At 36.1% G+C, this 13,453-nt stretch overlaps 1 protein-coding gene across 3 annotated transcripts in view; it reads left to right on the forward strand.

The window, feature by feature from the left end:
- The window catches only part of HBS1L (HBS1 like translational GTPase), a 60,109-nt gene extending 48,852 nt beyond the window's left edge, over positions 1–11,257 (forward strand). For all 3 annotated transcript variants that reach the window (XM_032681406.1, XM_032681407.1, XM_032681408.1), the window contains 8 exons: positions 632–749; positions 937–1,005; positions 3,869–3,973; positions 5,992–6,082; positions 7,701–7,809; positions 8,397–8,497; positions 9,382–9,526; positions 10,584–11,257. In XM_032681406.1, the coding sequence (XP_032537297.1) occupies positions 632–749; positions 937–1,005; positions 3,869–3,973; positions 5,992–6,082; positions 7,701–7,809; positions 8,397–8,497; positions 9,382–9,526; positions 10,584–10,595 (750 nt within the window). In that variant the 3' untranslated portion in view covers positions 10,596–11,257. The remainder of the gene's footprint in view (positions 1–631; positions 750–936; positions 1,006–3,868; positions 3,974–5,991; positions 6,083–7,700; positions 7,810–8,396; positions 8,498–9,381; positions 9,527–10,583) is intronic.
- The last annotated feature ends 2,196 nt before the right edge of the window (positions 11,258–13,453 follow it).

Here is a 13,453-nt window from a genome sequence, read left to right on the forward strand (position 1 = left end):
CCAGTCAGGTTATTTTGTGTCACTTACCTGCTACTACTGTCTGCACATAGTATAGCAGATTCCTTTTCTTGCTGATAGAGCATACATTGAGCCCTGGATAAGGTTAGTCAGTTATTTAATAACTCTGTGTCATCATCTTTGTTTGTTGAATCTTTTGGGCACTCACCTCATTTGTATTTTCTTGGGATTGTTGTCTACGAAGCAGAAGAGAGCAAGAATTGTCTGTGTTAACGTTCAGGATTATATGAATGACAGTAGAGAGTTTTATACTAGAGCGATTGTCAGTCTGGATTGTGGCCTTCCTGCAATACCTATGGAGAATGCAGCAATTCAAACCAAAGTTTTGCCTGTCAGATAGGAAATTGGAGTTTGTTACCTGAACTCAGTTTCTAGTTGTTAGTGTTGCTATCATTATGTTTAAATATCTCCAACTCTTTGGAGCATTGTGATCAGGCACAAGGGAAACAGAAAGGAAATCCACTGAGCAACCTGCCTTCTCCAGGGGAAATATGAATGTGGCAACTGTTCTTTTAAAGTTTAGATGTGTAATATTGAAAAAATGCACCTCTTGCTTCTCCTACAAGATCCTGTTATTAATGTATGCTTAACATCAGTTTGTTTTCTTGATTAGGAATCAGATGTGGCTTATATCCCAACAAGTGGCCTTGGTGGTGAAAATCTGGTCACGAGGGGTCAGTCAAGTGAGCTCACACAGTGGTATAAAGGAAAGTGTTTGTTAGAGCAAATCGGTGAGTGCAAGTTTCCTCATTTAAAACCTAAAATATCTTAGTTCTGTGTATGTCAAAGCTTTTATTTTGGGGAAAATGTGGGACAAAGCCATTGGAATGCACCATAGTTGATTTATCTCTAACTGAAAAGTTGTTGAGATAGTTGTTGAATACAGAAATTCTAAAAATCTCATCATTTTATTTGCAGATTCTTTCAAGCCACCACAGAGATCAGTGGATAAACCATTTAGGTTATGTGTTGCTGATGTTTTTAAAGGTTGGTTGTTTCTATAATATTTTCACAATAATTTCACCAATGTTTAACACAAGTGTTGCAAAATGCTGTCAAAATAAGGCTTAAACTAGGAACTTTATGTGTATCAGTAGTATTGGACCTAATAGTAAGCTTTCTATTCCTTATCAAATTTTAAATAGCACTGCTGAGGTGAAACACACTGTAAAAGAAATTGAGGAAGATAATCTGCATGACCAGTTAATTGTCTGTATAATGAGTTTATGGTTCTGTGAGACAGAATGTGGGACTTTCTTTATCCCATATTGATTCTGCTGACCTAAATCAGTGTTCTCAAACTTTTTATGAGTGTGGCTTTGGGCTCTTTCACCTTCCAGTCCTAGATTTTAAACAAGTTTGTCTTGTACCTTTTATTTTCGTTGTCATAACTGTGAACAATGGTACATTCCTTAATTTTGGTATAAAAATTGGGATAGGTGAGGTAGAAGAAAATGGCGTAGTGGTGAAATTGTTATAAGCAGCCAAGGTTTAATGAAAGGCAGTTAGCTGATCCCTAGCATTAATAGAGACAGGGACAGCAAGTAACTATAATCAGTACTTATTTCGATATTCTGTAAAAAACAGACTGCCTTGAGCCCATAAGGTTTTAATGGTAAATTTGATATTTTTTTTTCATTTAGTCATTTACATTTAAAGGTAATTTACAAGAAGTGAGATTTGTAGACACATCCCATATAAAACATTCTGTAGGTCCCTTGAGGAATGTTGCAAACTAAATGACAGCATGATTTGAAATGTTGTAAATATTTGTAATCAAATATCATTACTGAAGTTCATATATTAAGAAATTTTGGTTTATATATAGGGTGTTTATAGGGGAAGTACAAAAAATCAGATGAAAATTCTGATTGTAATTGGAAATACTAGATTTGTGCAATTTTCATGTGTACCTTTGCGAAAACACTGGGTGTTATACATACCCTTGGTTTGCTGATTGAAGGTACTGAAGCCATAATGTTAAATATTGAAAACTTGCATAGGAATTTACCTTAGTGTGTTACCACTAGTTTTTGTCATCTATGTCATCACTGTATTTATTTTTTCTTTTTTAATTTTGTGACTTATGGGAAAGCATGTTTGGATTATTGATTGAGATCTTTCAAATTATTATCATAGCTTTTCTGTTGCAATAATAGTTTTTGTGTTGAGCGTAAGTTTCACAAAATGGGCTATATTGACTAGATCTGCCTTGCTTAAGTATGCAAAAAAATAATGGCTTTGAAAGGGACTAAATTTACATATATGAGGTTTATTGCTAAATGCAGCATTTTAGGTGGTTTTTAGGCTATTTTTTCTTACCTTATGATCTCAAAACTTAATTAACTTGGATGGCACCAGAGGAAGTAGCTGCAGATACAAGTACATGAAGCAATAGTTGTTCTCAGCTTTATTCCAGTACCTGTGCATGCTCAGGAGGAGCTGTCCATAGAAGTGTGTAAAAAGTGTGAGTGCTGAGTGTACTCTTAGGTAGTTTGGAAAACCCCTCTCTTTGTATTTCATGGGGATCTGAAGGAACTTGATACTTTGCAGGAAGCAATCAGCATGGGAGGGGGTGAAGCTTCAAAGACCACATTGGTTTGCCATGCCAGAGCTGGTGATGATGTGAACAAAAGATAAATCATTCTTGATTGTGCTTGGGAGTGGTTGAGAACCTGGAACCGGTTCATATTTCTGATTGCCTGCAAGTGCTTGCAAAAGCAACTCCAGGTTCTTTTGTGTACCATATTGAGGTGGTATTTGTACCGTGACTTGGGTATTCCTTTTCTAGCAAGCATCTGCTTCTCCAGTTTTCTGTTTGCTTGGAATCTGATGTCGTCTGTTAATTGACTGTATTCATCTCATTTGCTGGAACAAATAGAGTAAAATTAGCATGCAGGCATACTGGTAACATTTTTCTAGTTAGGTAGATGGAAGCATTTATCAATATTGGTGATGAACACAAAAGAGCAAGTTGGTAATAAGTGACCTCAAGATTTGAGGTCAACTTGCTCTTTTGAATTCAGCTTTAAATCCAGCTTTGTGAGACACAAAATACTAAGATGCATGCTTATCACTGAATTGTGATGTTCAGCAAAAGATGTATTTGATGTTTGTATGGATGCTGAAAATGTCATTGTAGAATCAGTTGAGAGGATTCCTTTTTAAACACACCTCCAAACACATGCTAAGAAGATGTGGCATTTCTTAAGGTATATGTGCGTAAATGTGCATGAGTAGGATATCTCTGGAAAATAATTGACATATCATTCAAATGATGAACAGTGTTAGGACATTCAAGAAGGAAAACTTTGCAGATCTTTTATTCAGCAATAATCATCTCCAGTAATAATAGTTTCTCATATTAAATAGGACTGGATCAATCTTTGACTTTTCCAGAAGTAAAAGTAATTTGCAGACAGAGCATGTAGGATTCTGACTCAATTAAAAAGTAAATGGCATAGGAATTTGCACCTGTATGCATGAGAATTATGAGAGGTCTGTTGTATGCTTTTTATATAATTATAGTGAAAAAGTGCTGAATTAAATAATATTGCTAGAAATTAAAGGGCTTAATCTAATACTGAAAAAAACTAAAAAAATATTTCTTCATGTACCTACATTTGTTTAAAGAAGGATATTTCTTCCTTAGTTCTGAAAAATATAAGATCTAGAGGTTTTGAATTTAATGTTTAATTTTCATTATGATGCTCAGCTGGCTAACTTGCAAGTACTGAACACTCTACTGGGAGGGGAAAAAAATCTTCATTGCACTGCTGAAAGACTAACTTGTGATGGGAAATTGACCAAATTATGAAGTTTTTTGAAATTGTTGCTGTGCTTATTACAGACCAAGGGTCAGGATTTTGTGTGACTGGTAAAATAGAAGCAGGCTATATTCAAGTTGGAGAACGACTTCTGGCAATGCCTCCCAATGAAACTTGCACTGCAAAAGGTACAGTCTTCAGAAGCATGTTTACTTTCAGGTCAATGCTGGGCTAGAAGCAGTTACTGAAATGGTAACAGACTGTCAAACTGATACTAACTGTCAAACATAAATTGTGAAAGCATAAAACGAATTTCTTTAGATGTGACTGTGTCTGTATAAATATGTCTATGAAGAGTATGTGAAATCTTGCATGCTTTTTTTTACCATACCAGATAATCCAAATGTAATAACCTTGTGACTTTTGACATTGCTTTATGAAGACTCTGTAAAAATATCTGAGTTCCAGCAATGTCTATAAAAATATGCAGTACAGGAATCATTAGTATTCAGCTTTACTGTGAAGTGTTACTGCTGTTAGGAAGTGTGAAGGTGTTGAACAACCTTTAGAAATTAATCTTATGAAGTGGATATGAAAAAGCTGGAGAATTAAGTAGTCTCTCCTGTTTGGTGTTCCTAGGATTTGCCACTGATCCTTTCATAATATCAAACTTTCAGGATATAATTGCCCTGAGCAACTAGAAAAGAGAAGAAAACTGGATTTAAATTTCAATGCATTTAATTTCTGAAAAGAGGAGTAGCTAGGCATTAAATGCTTATCTATTTCCTGATGAAGCAGGCTGTCTTTGTGCTGCAGAGTTGTTTGTTTCATATGCAAACAGAAAGATAAAATTATGATTTTCCTACATTAACCAATGAATAAAAAATTGAGTCCTCAATCTGAGTGAAAAGGTTTCTGTATCTAAGTATTTAGCCTGAATTCAGCAATGTGCTGATGTGCTGATTTGACTGTCTCATTCTCTTCCCAAACCACCTTGTTCAGTGCTAGTTTGGGAAGCTTTTCAGTGTGCCAGCTTATACTGTTTTATGCACATTGTTCACATGCAGAGGAATATTACAATAATATGGGTGAATATGGGTATCACACCACTGTAGTCACTCCTCTGTTTTGTGAGTGGAGGAAGTAGCATGGAAAAAGGTGTATTTTGTCTGACTATCACTAGTGGTACAATTATGGTTTGTTTTTTTTTTGTACTGCCTCTCATATCACTGAAATGCAAGTGAAGATTGGGGATATTAGTTCATTAAGCATGTATTATTTACATTTAATATAAAGAAGAAATAATTTATCACACGGTGTTTACTAAAGGTAGTGTGCACATTAGGAATCAAGTTTTTAATTTCAAGAGGCTGAATTTCACTTATTCTGTGAGAATGACAGATATGTGAAATAATTATCAACAGTGCCTAAAAAATGGTACTTAACATGCTTATAATTGAATGATGCTTTCTGGCATATTTGGTTGTGGTTGGCAAGTGGTTTTGGGAACAGATTTGCAAATCAATAGATACAATCTGTAGCAAAATAGAACTAGATCCTATAAATATATGCAGTATTTCTAAAAACCAGTTTTTTCCTTTCTCTCTTGATGTCTATGAGAAACCTCAGAATGTTAAATGAGAGCGAATTAGTCTCACCTGCCATCTCATTTTTAAAGAAATTAAAATACACCAAAATCAGAATAAAAATTACTTTTAAAGATGCTTTCTAACAGACATGGTGTCGTGAATGAAAGGCTTCAGTTATGCTTTTTTATGAAAGAGTCAGCAAACCCACGTAAGGTAAATGAAAGTTGACATAGTACCATTAAAGTATACGAAAGATGCGGTCTAGGGTGTGCATGTGCCTCAAAGGATAGGTGGGGCAGATACGGAGATATTAGTACTACGGCATTTTCAGGATTGCGTCATCTGTGCTGATAACAAGTGCCAGATCCCCTCCTCGGGCTTAAATAAGGCCATGTTATGGTGCAGGGTGGGGTGAGAGAGAATAGTGAATCCTCACCGAGGGGGGGGAAAAGAGCTTCCTCAGTCTTCTCAGTTAAAAAGCTTTTACTCTCAACCCATTCATACTGAAAACTGATGAGTAATGGTTGATGAAGCACAAAGGGCCCAAACAGAGCTGTTTGTTTGTAGGTCAGAACCTAGGTACTTCACTTTGAGGTTCTGTTCTTACTCATTTCCAGGAATCACACTGCATGATGAACCAGTTGATTGGGCTGCAGCAGGAGATCACGTTAGTCTCACTTTGACCGGCATGGATATCATCAAAATCAAGTGAGCAGAACTGGGTTTCAGTCTAAGTAACGGTTTGTTTTTAATGAAAAGCTGTATAACTATTACACTTGACTATTGGCGGTTTACTTGAAGAATGATGTGGCTACCAGGATATTTAAAACCAAAATGATGCATATCACCTGGCTTGCATGCACAAACGTTGGAAACATCTGCTGCATGTGCAACGGCAACCTCAGAAGAATACTGTTAGTTTTCATACTTTGCCTAGTGCTGACACTGAGAACCCTCAGAGCCTTTTTCCTTTAGACTAGTCCTTGGACATTTTAATTGCTAAATTAAGTAAACCCTTGTTGCTAAATAGAACAAAAGATTTTTGAAGAACTTAACAAATAATAAATCTTTCTAACAAAACACATCCAAACAACTCCCATTTTGTACCAATAAGTAAATCTGGACAAGTGGAATTGATGGAAACTCTTTATTCAACACAGTTAACTGCTTGTAAGATTTGTTTCCCTAAATGTTTTGCTGACCCTACTTTTGGGGAGGGTGGTCTGATAGTGAGACACAACAAATCTCTTTGTGTCTATTCCAATCCATAGGTCTCATGTTAAGCATTAGCCTCAAGCTTTTAGGTAAGTGTCAGTCGTTGTTTGGTCGAGAAAATCAGACCCATAATTTCTTCAGCTTTTTTACATTCCAGTTGGACTTCAGACAGCAAACTTTCAAGCTAATCTTTGAAAACTTCCTTGCATTGATAGTTTTTTCAAATTTATGGTCTGCTTTTAAGGGAGAAGTACAGGTTTTTCTGTATTGCCATTTCCGAATAGAGTGTGATTTTTTGTGGTAAATGGGAGGGGAAGAAGTCTTGCTCTACTTGTTGAATGAAGGCTTGAGTCAATTTGCTACCTTGATGTCATTCATCTTTTGGAGATATGTTAGATTTGTCGAGAAAATTATGAATTTTTAAGTCCTCTTGACATTGATGAAATTTGATGACATCTATCATATATGTTTAGTCATGATGTTTGTTCTCTTCAGTCTTGTTTTCCTGGGTGGGATTAATTTTATTTTCATTTTAGATGGCTAAAACTAGCCCATCTGAAAAAGCTGTGTCTAGTCTACTTGTCAACTTACAGTGAGCAGCAGCTTTCTTGTGACTCTGCAGAATTTTTTGGAAATGAATGCTGCTGGAAGCTCAGGTTTTGAGTCCTGATCACGATGTTCCTTTATCCAGAAAACAGTTGAGTTACAGGCAGCAGCACTAAAATTTTGGGCACCCTACACTATTTTGTGCTATTGATCTGAAACACTGAATCTCTGAATGAAAGTCTAGTTCTTAAAAGTACCTACGCACAGGAAACAGTGACATTTTTAGAAACTGATTAGAAATGGATGTAATCGTTCACTGAACTAGACAGAGCTCTTCATGCGTACACACAAAATAAGGTAGACATTCTCTAGGAATTAATTTTGTTACAGGCTTTAATACAGTGTTCCTGGATATATCCATGCAACGCACTCCCCCCGACTGCCCTGATTATTTTAAAGTGGTGTTGTCTTTCCTTTGCTTGTTTTAAATAATTACCTTTTTCCAGTGCAGTGATTAACATTTGTATGTCAAGACATATGTATGGTTTTGTTTTCTCTCTTGTAGTGTGGGCTGTGTATTTTGTGATCCCAAGGAACCCATTAAAGTTTGCACTCGATTCAGAGCTCGGGTTCTCATCTTCAATATTGAGATTCCAATCACTAAAGGATTTCCTGTAAGTCTCTGTGAAAGCTCCTGTGTTCATTACAGGTTGCTCAGGGCTTTTCCTCTCCCATGTTTGATCCCCTGAATACAAGATACATTTAAAATTCAGGAGTGGTTCTGTCTCTCTAGAGAAAAGAGATTCTTCTGTAATTTGAAGCAGATGTAAGGGGCTACTGTGTCTGCTTATGCATATTGTTATTGGCCATTTCAGAGAACGTGAGTTTTGCTGCATCTAGGCTGTCCTTTAGAGGCTCACACCCTGTAGAAGTATACTGATGCACTTAGTTGTAAGATCCCTTTTACAATAAATTAAATATCAGTTCATGCTGCATTGAGGTGGCAAAAGCAAAACACTTAAGAGTGAAAAATGTATTTATGATGACATAAAACATGGCCTTTATGTCATATCTGTAGAGATCACAAAGTTTTGGAGCTAGAAACAGTTAACTGAATGTGAGGCAGACACTCCTGCGAGAGAAGTTTTATAAGCATTTAAAAAAAAAAAAAAGTCTTAAAACAAACTGATGTTTTCAAGTATTAACACCTAGGATTGCTGATTATTGTAGAACGTTTAATAACTGAAAAAAATATTTCTAGGTGCTTTTACACTATCAGACAGTAAGCGAACCTGCTACTATTACAAGACTCTTGAGTGTCCTGCACAAAAGCACTGGTGAAGTGACAAAGAAAAAGCCTAAGTAAGTGGTTTGAATAGTTAATGATTACTCAAGAAATGGGTTGACTTTTAATATCAAGCAGTTTCTACCCTGAATCGATAATATGTTTATAAGAATATTCTTTTGTTGTTTTTGTTGTTTTAGTTGGTCTCATGTTTGGATTTCAGTGTGTTTTTCAAAGTAAAAAACCTCCTGCCCACTTGATAAATGCAGAGCACCCGAGAAGTCAAATGACTTGCTTAAGGTCGATTGCAGAATTGGGAGTGAATCCTAGATCAACAGCCCTGCAATTAAAGGATTTTTTTCCTTTTTTTTTTTGGTTATAGTATTTCTTCTTTTCCTGTTAGAGCATGGGATCTCATGGAGCTGGTTTACTGTTCTAAAATACACTTGACTAGGCAGTGGGTCAGCGTAAAAAAAATTTAGAGTCTTCCCATACAACTACAGTAACATCCCTCTAGTTATTTAAAGCTGTATTTGGCTAGAAATGCTATTTGATACTACAATGTTATCAAAATAATCCTTTTCCAGAAATTGCATGTCTGAAACTGTTGCAGACTTCTACAGAGCAATGAATTGGCTCTTTAGTTGTGGCGTTTGAAACAAGACTTGATTTCTACTTGGCATGAAAAAACAGTTGTTAATGAGATAGTTAGCTTCAAAACAATTTGCTAAATGTTGTGGTGAGTGCCCTTCTCTAGAAGTTTTTGAAGAAAACTCAGATGCCTTATATATACATTTCAGCCATGAGTGTTCAGTCTCATGGCTTGGATTATACCTGAAATCAAGCTTGATAGTTACACTTTTGGCCTTTTAACTTGATTTTTTCCCATTTAGTGTTCTTTTCTTCATTTACTTGTGCATATATATATTACTAATAGAATTTTCTGCTTATTTACCTGCAGGTTCTTGACTAAAGGACAGAATGCTCTAATAGAACTACAGACTCAAAGACCTGTTGCTCTAGAGTTGTACAAAGATTTCAAAGAACTGGGGAGGTTTATGTTACGCTACAGTGGTTCCACTATTGCTGCAGGAGTTGTTACAGAGGTTTGGCATTTTTGTAAGACTTTCTATACTGCAAAGGAACAATATTATGGTTAAGATCTGTTTTACACTCTCTAGTCTGAAAAGTGAATTTTTTCCTCTAAAAAAGAGGCAGTGCTTCAGTAAGATGTGAGGAAAACTTGCCATGGTCCTGTTCAGTTTATTAGGAGGAAAAATTACTCTATTTAGAATTTTTTTCCCACCTCTCTTGAGTTAAAAAATTACCCTTCACTATTTTAACACACATCAGTCTTTTTGAAATCTGCCTGTATAAATACACTGGAAATAGCTTGCAAATAAAAAGTATGGGCCATTTTTACTGTGTCTAGTTAGGGTCCCAGATCTTTTTCTGTTAACATTAAAGAAAACTGTACATTTCATTCTTACTGATGCCTATAAACATTTTCTGATTCTTTGTTAGAGGAATCAAAAACTGTGGGGCTAAACATAAATATTTTGCCTTCTGCTAGAAGCCAAAACCATGAATGTCCCTCTACGTGTCCCTTTAAAAAATATTGCTGTTATTTTTGGATTAGAATTTGAGTTCTAATTTTAGGCCTGAAGGAGTGCAATTTAGTCACATTAACCTAGTTCTGGTACTGAGACTTAAAGCTAAGTCATTTAATGTCAAAACTTGGAATTTGAGCATGAAAATTTCTGGTTTCTCCATGTTTGTATAGGAATGATGTGCTAGGTCTGTCAGAGGCTCTGGGCCTTTTAGAGCTTTAGTACCCTTACCAATCTCTCTGGTCTTAAATAGGATCCAGAATTAGGTCTTTTATCTTGCACCCATTTTTCATAAATTTAATTTCAAGTGAGTAGGGTTCTGTTTGGATGTGTGATGACCAATGTTTGTAGAATTAGGACTAAATAACCTCTCTGATTGTTATTTGGGAATTGCTGTTTTAGTACCTGTGATCTTGTTCCAGAGAACTTCAGAAGAAAAGGAATTATTTTTTTCCACAGCTAACTGCATCATGTTGAAAAATGCTGTAATTGTTTTACATTCAGTACTTCATTTTTCACCATAGGGGTTTTTTCCATTTGCTTATATTTTTAGATTAAAGAATGACCATGGTGACAGAATTTCCACCGTCCAACCAAAACACAATCAGATATCCAAACTTCTGTCTAAGAATGCAATCATTTCAGTTGAAGGAACAAGTGCAATTAATTGGGGAGAAGATGATGATGGCAAAAGCTAAATCGTGTTATACATCTGGGGATCCCTTCATCAGTCTCTCCTACTGCAGGACAAGATGCCAACTGACAAGGAACTGCAAGTGTTGCACTTCTCGATCTCAAGACTCTCATGTGTTTCTCCATGTGGAATTTAGGCCTTAGAGAAGTTGATGGAAATATCTTAGAAAGTTGAATCGGAGAAAAAAAAATGATGAATTATCATGAAAAAAGCTCCTTACTCCCAGACATAAATTGTTTACATATTTTCTTTGATTGCTTTTTTGCTGCACATTAATTCAGTAAAGTAACTTTATTGGTCTAATATATTTTTAGGTTTGAGTTGAATTCATATTCAGGGAAAAAAGAACTATTTACTTTGTTTTAAGAGAATGGCATGTAGTAGTATCCTGGGATTATTTTCCCTGCCCCAAAATTTATTTAAAAAAATTTCTTTTGCTGTGTAGTGGAAGCTGTGCCAACTTTGGCTAATTTTATTTTTTAAGAATAGGAATATTCTTAAGAGTAAGAATAATAAAATAAATTCGTCTGAGCACTTTTGTCTCCTTCATCTTTTACTATTTAAACAGTTCTAAATTGTGTTAAATCATTCTTTACTTTCTATAACTGAGAAGTTTCAGAGTAAATTTGAAAGTTAAAATGTAAAACTGGCATCCAACTTGTCTTTCTGAAGAAATAATTGCAGTTTTTCTCATGTTAGTCAGTGCAGCGACTGCAGATACACATCTTTCATCCAAAAAACTCTTTTCAGCAAGGGCTGACAGTTTAATCTTGTGATGTCTGCTAAATCCAGTTATTGTGCTTACTTATGCCTATAACTCCTTCCCACTTTTCGGTAGTGGGACAGATGAAACCTCCCAACTAAAAAGAGGGTCCTTCTACCACCTCCAGTGTAAGCTCAGGACAGACACACTTGACTACAACTTGTCTTTTTTTTTCAATAGGATGTGTGAAAAGACCTCAGGTATTTCAGGACCTGTACATGAGTCCAGAGTGGAGACAATGCAACTTTGCCCATAGTTAGTAGTGGGGGGCAGGAATTAGTACTTTCTCCACAGCATCAGTCACTGGGGTTAATTGAAGTAAAGCCGTGTCCAGGGAGTGAAGAACGCAAAAAGCCCGTGATTGTTACTTAGTTCAAAGTCATGTATGGTCCGTACCTACACTTTCCACGTACTTTTTTTGGTAGGTAACTTTTTTGGACTTAGGTGCTTTAGCTCCAGTTCAGCAGTTGACCACATAGATAAATTGTATTCTTGACTGCACGAATGGTTTTAGAAGTATCAGCAATGCTTTATGTACGTGTAAAATCTTATAAATCTGAATTACCTGAAAACTGTTATTGCCAAAACTGAATCTTATGAATTATCACTTTTTGTTATGTCTTTTTATAGTCCAGAAATTGCACTTAAATTCTTCCAGTTTTACCATGCCAACTATGAATGTTTTGGTGCCCTTCTGGATTCCATACTGCCTAGCTCCTGCGTTGAACCTGTCCTACTTGAACTTGCCTTCAAACCTTGAAAATGTTTAGGTTGCTTTTAAGGCAGTGGGCAGTTAAAGGCAAAAGACTGTGTCTTCAGTGTTAAAACTTGCATAAATTCCTTACTGTTTGTGGACAAGGAAGTGGGATATGGGGTGAACCTTTGATAATTCTTCTCACACATGATTGCAATACATTTTGAGGCTCACTATTCTGTGATGGCAGAAAAGCTACTGCATGCTTTCCCAGTTTGTAGCTTGGGAGAAGCAGAGGTATTACCTAATCCAGTTTCAATGTGACTGCACTATCTTTCAGCACAGATTTGAACCCTACCCGGAGGTGCCAGTTGGTTGAAGCCTAAATGATCTGTTATTGTGCAATAGAAACATATCACCTTTATTCAATCAAAATATGCTTGCATGTTGATCCACAAGAAATTTGATGGCTTGGCAGTGGCCTAGGGTGCAAAACCTTTCTGGACTGCTGATTGAAATATTCACAATCTCCTGGTGACAACATACTGCTCTCTGGGTGTAGTGTTTTGAATAGCTCTGGAGTGCAAGGAAGTGGCATGCAGTCTTAGAGCAATCTGATAATCTTAAGCATTCTCACTTTGAGAAAAATGTCTTTTACACAGCTCTTACCAGGCAGTTTGAGTTCTTAGGAAGTTAATGAAAAACCTAATAATATGTAATAGAAAGGTGGCTTCCACTGGAATATCTACGGAAGGGAAAGTGAAAGTCAGTGTCTTGCTTTTTTTTTCCTTCTTTTTTTAAAAAAGATGAATTTTTGATGACATACAACATACTGTACCAGGTAGGATTGTGCTTCTCAAGTGTTTGAATTGAGGGGTCACTCAGCTGTTCATATTGTTTGTTGTTTGTGGATATTGATGGAAAAAAAGAGAGTTTCTTAATGCTTAAAATCTTTTGTTTTGGCAGGTGCATTGGTTTTGGGGACATAAGGAAAAGTATCGATGATGACAAATAGTGAACATGAGTTGCAGACGTGCTAATCTAGGTGTGTTGTCTTTGTGTCTGCTGTCACTAAGGAGCAGGTTCCTGGCTAGGTGTTTGAGTTATTTTGTTTAGTTGTTGCAAATTGTCTTCAAACTGTAGCTTGAAAAGCTGGTACTGGGAGACATTTCCCTGTCAAACCTTCCTTTTTCTCTTTTTCTTTGGTACTTCATTTCCTAGAGAGAAAGAAGAGCTGTTTTCCAGCAACTATACTGTTTTTGCCTCCTTGCT

The sequence above is a fragment of the Chiroxiphia lanceolata genome, chromosome 3, assembly GCF_009829145.1.
Source record: "Chiroxiphia lanceolata isolate bChiLan1 chromosome 3, bChiLan1.pri, whole genome shotgun sequence".
NCBI classification, from domain to species: Eukaryota; Metazoa; Chordata; class Aves; order Passeriformes; family Pipridae; genus Chiroxiphia; species Chiroxiphia lanceolata.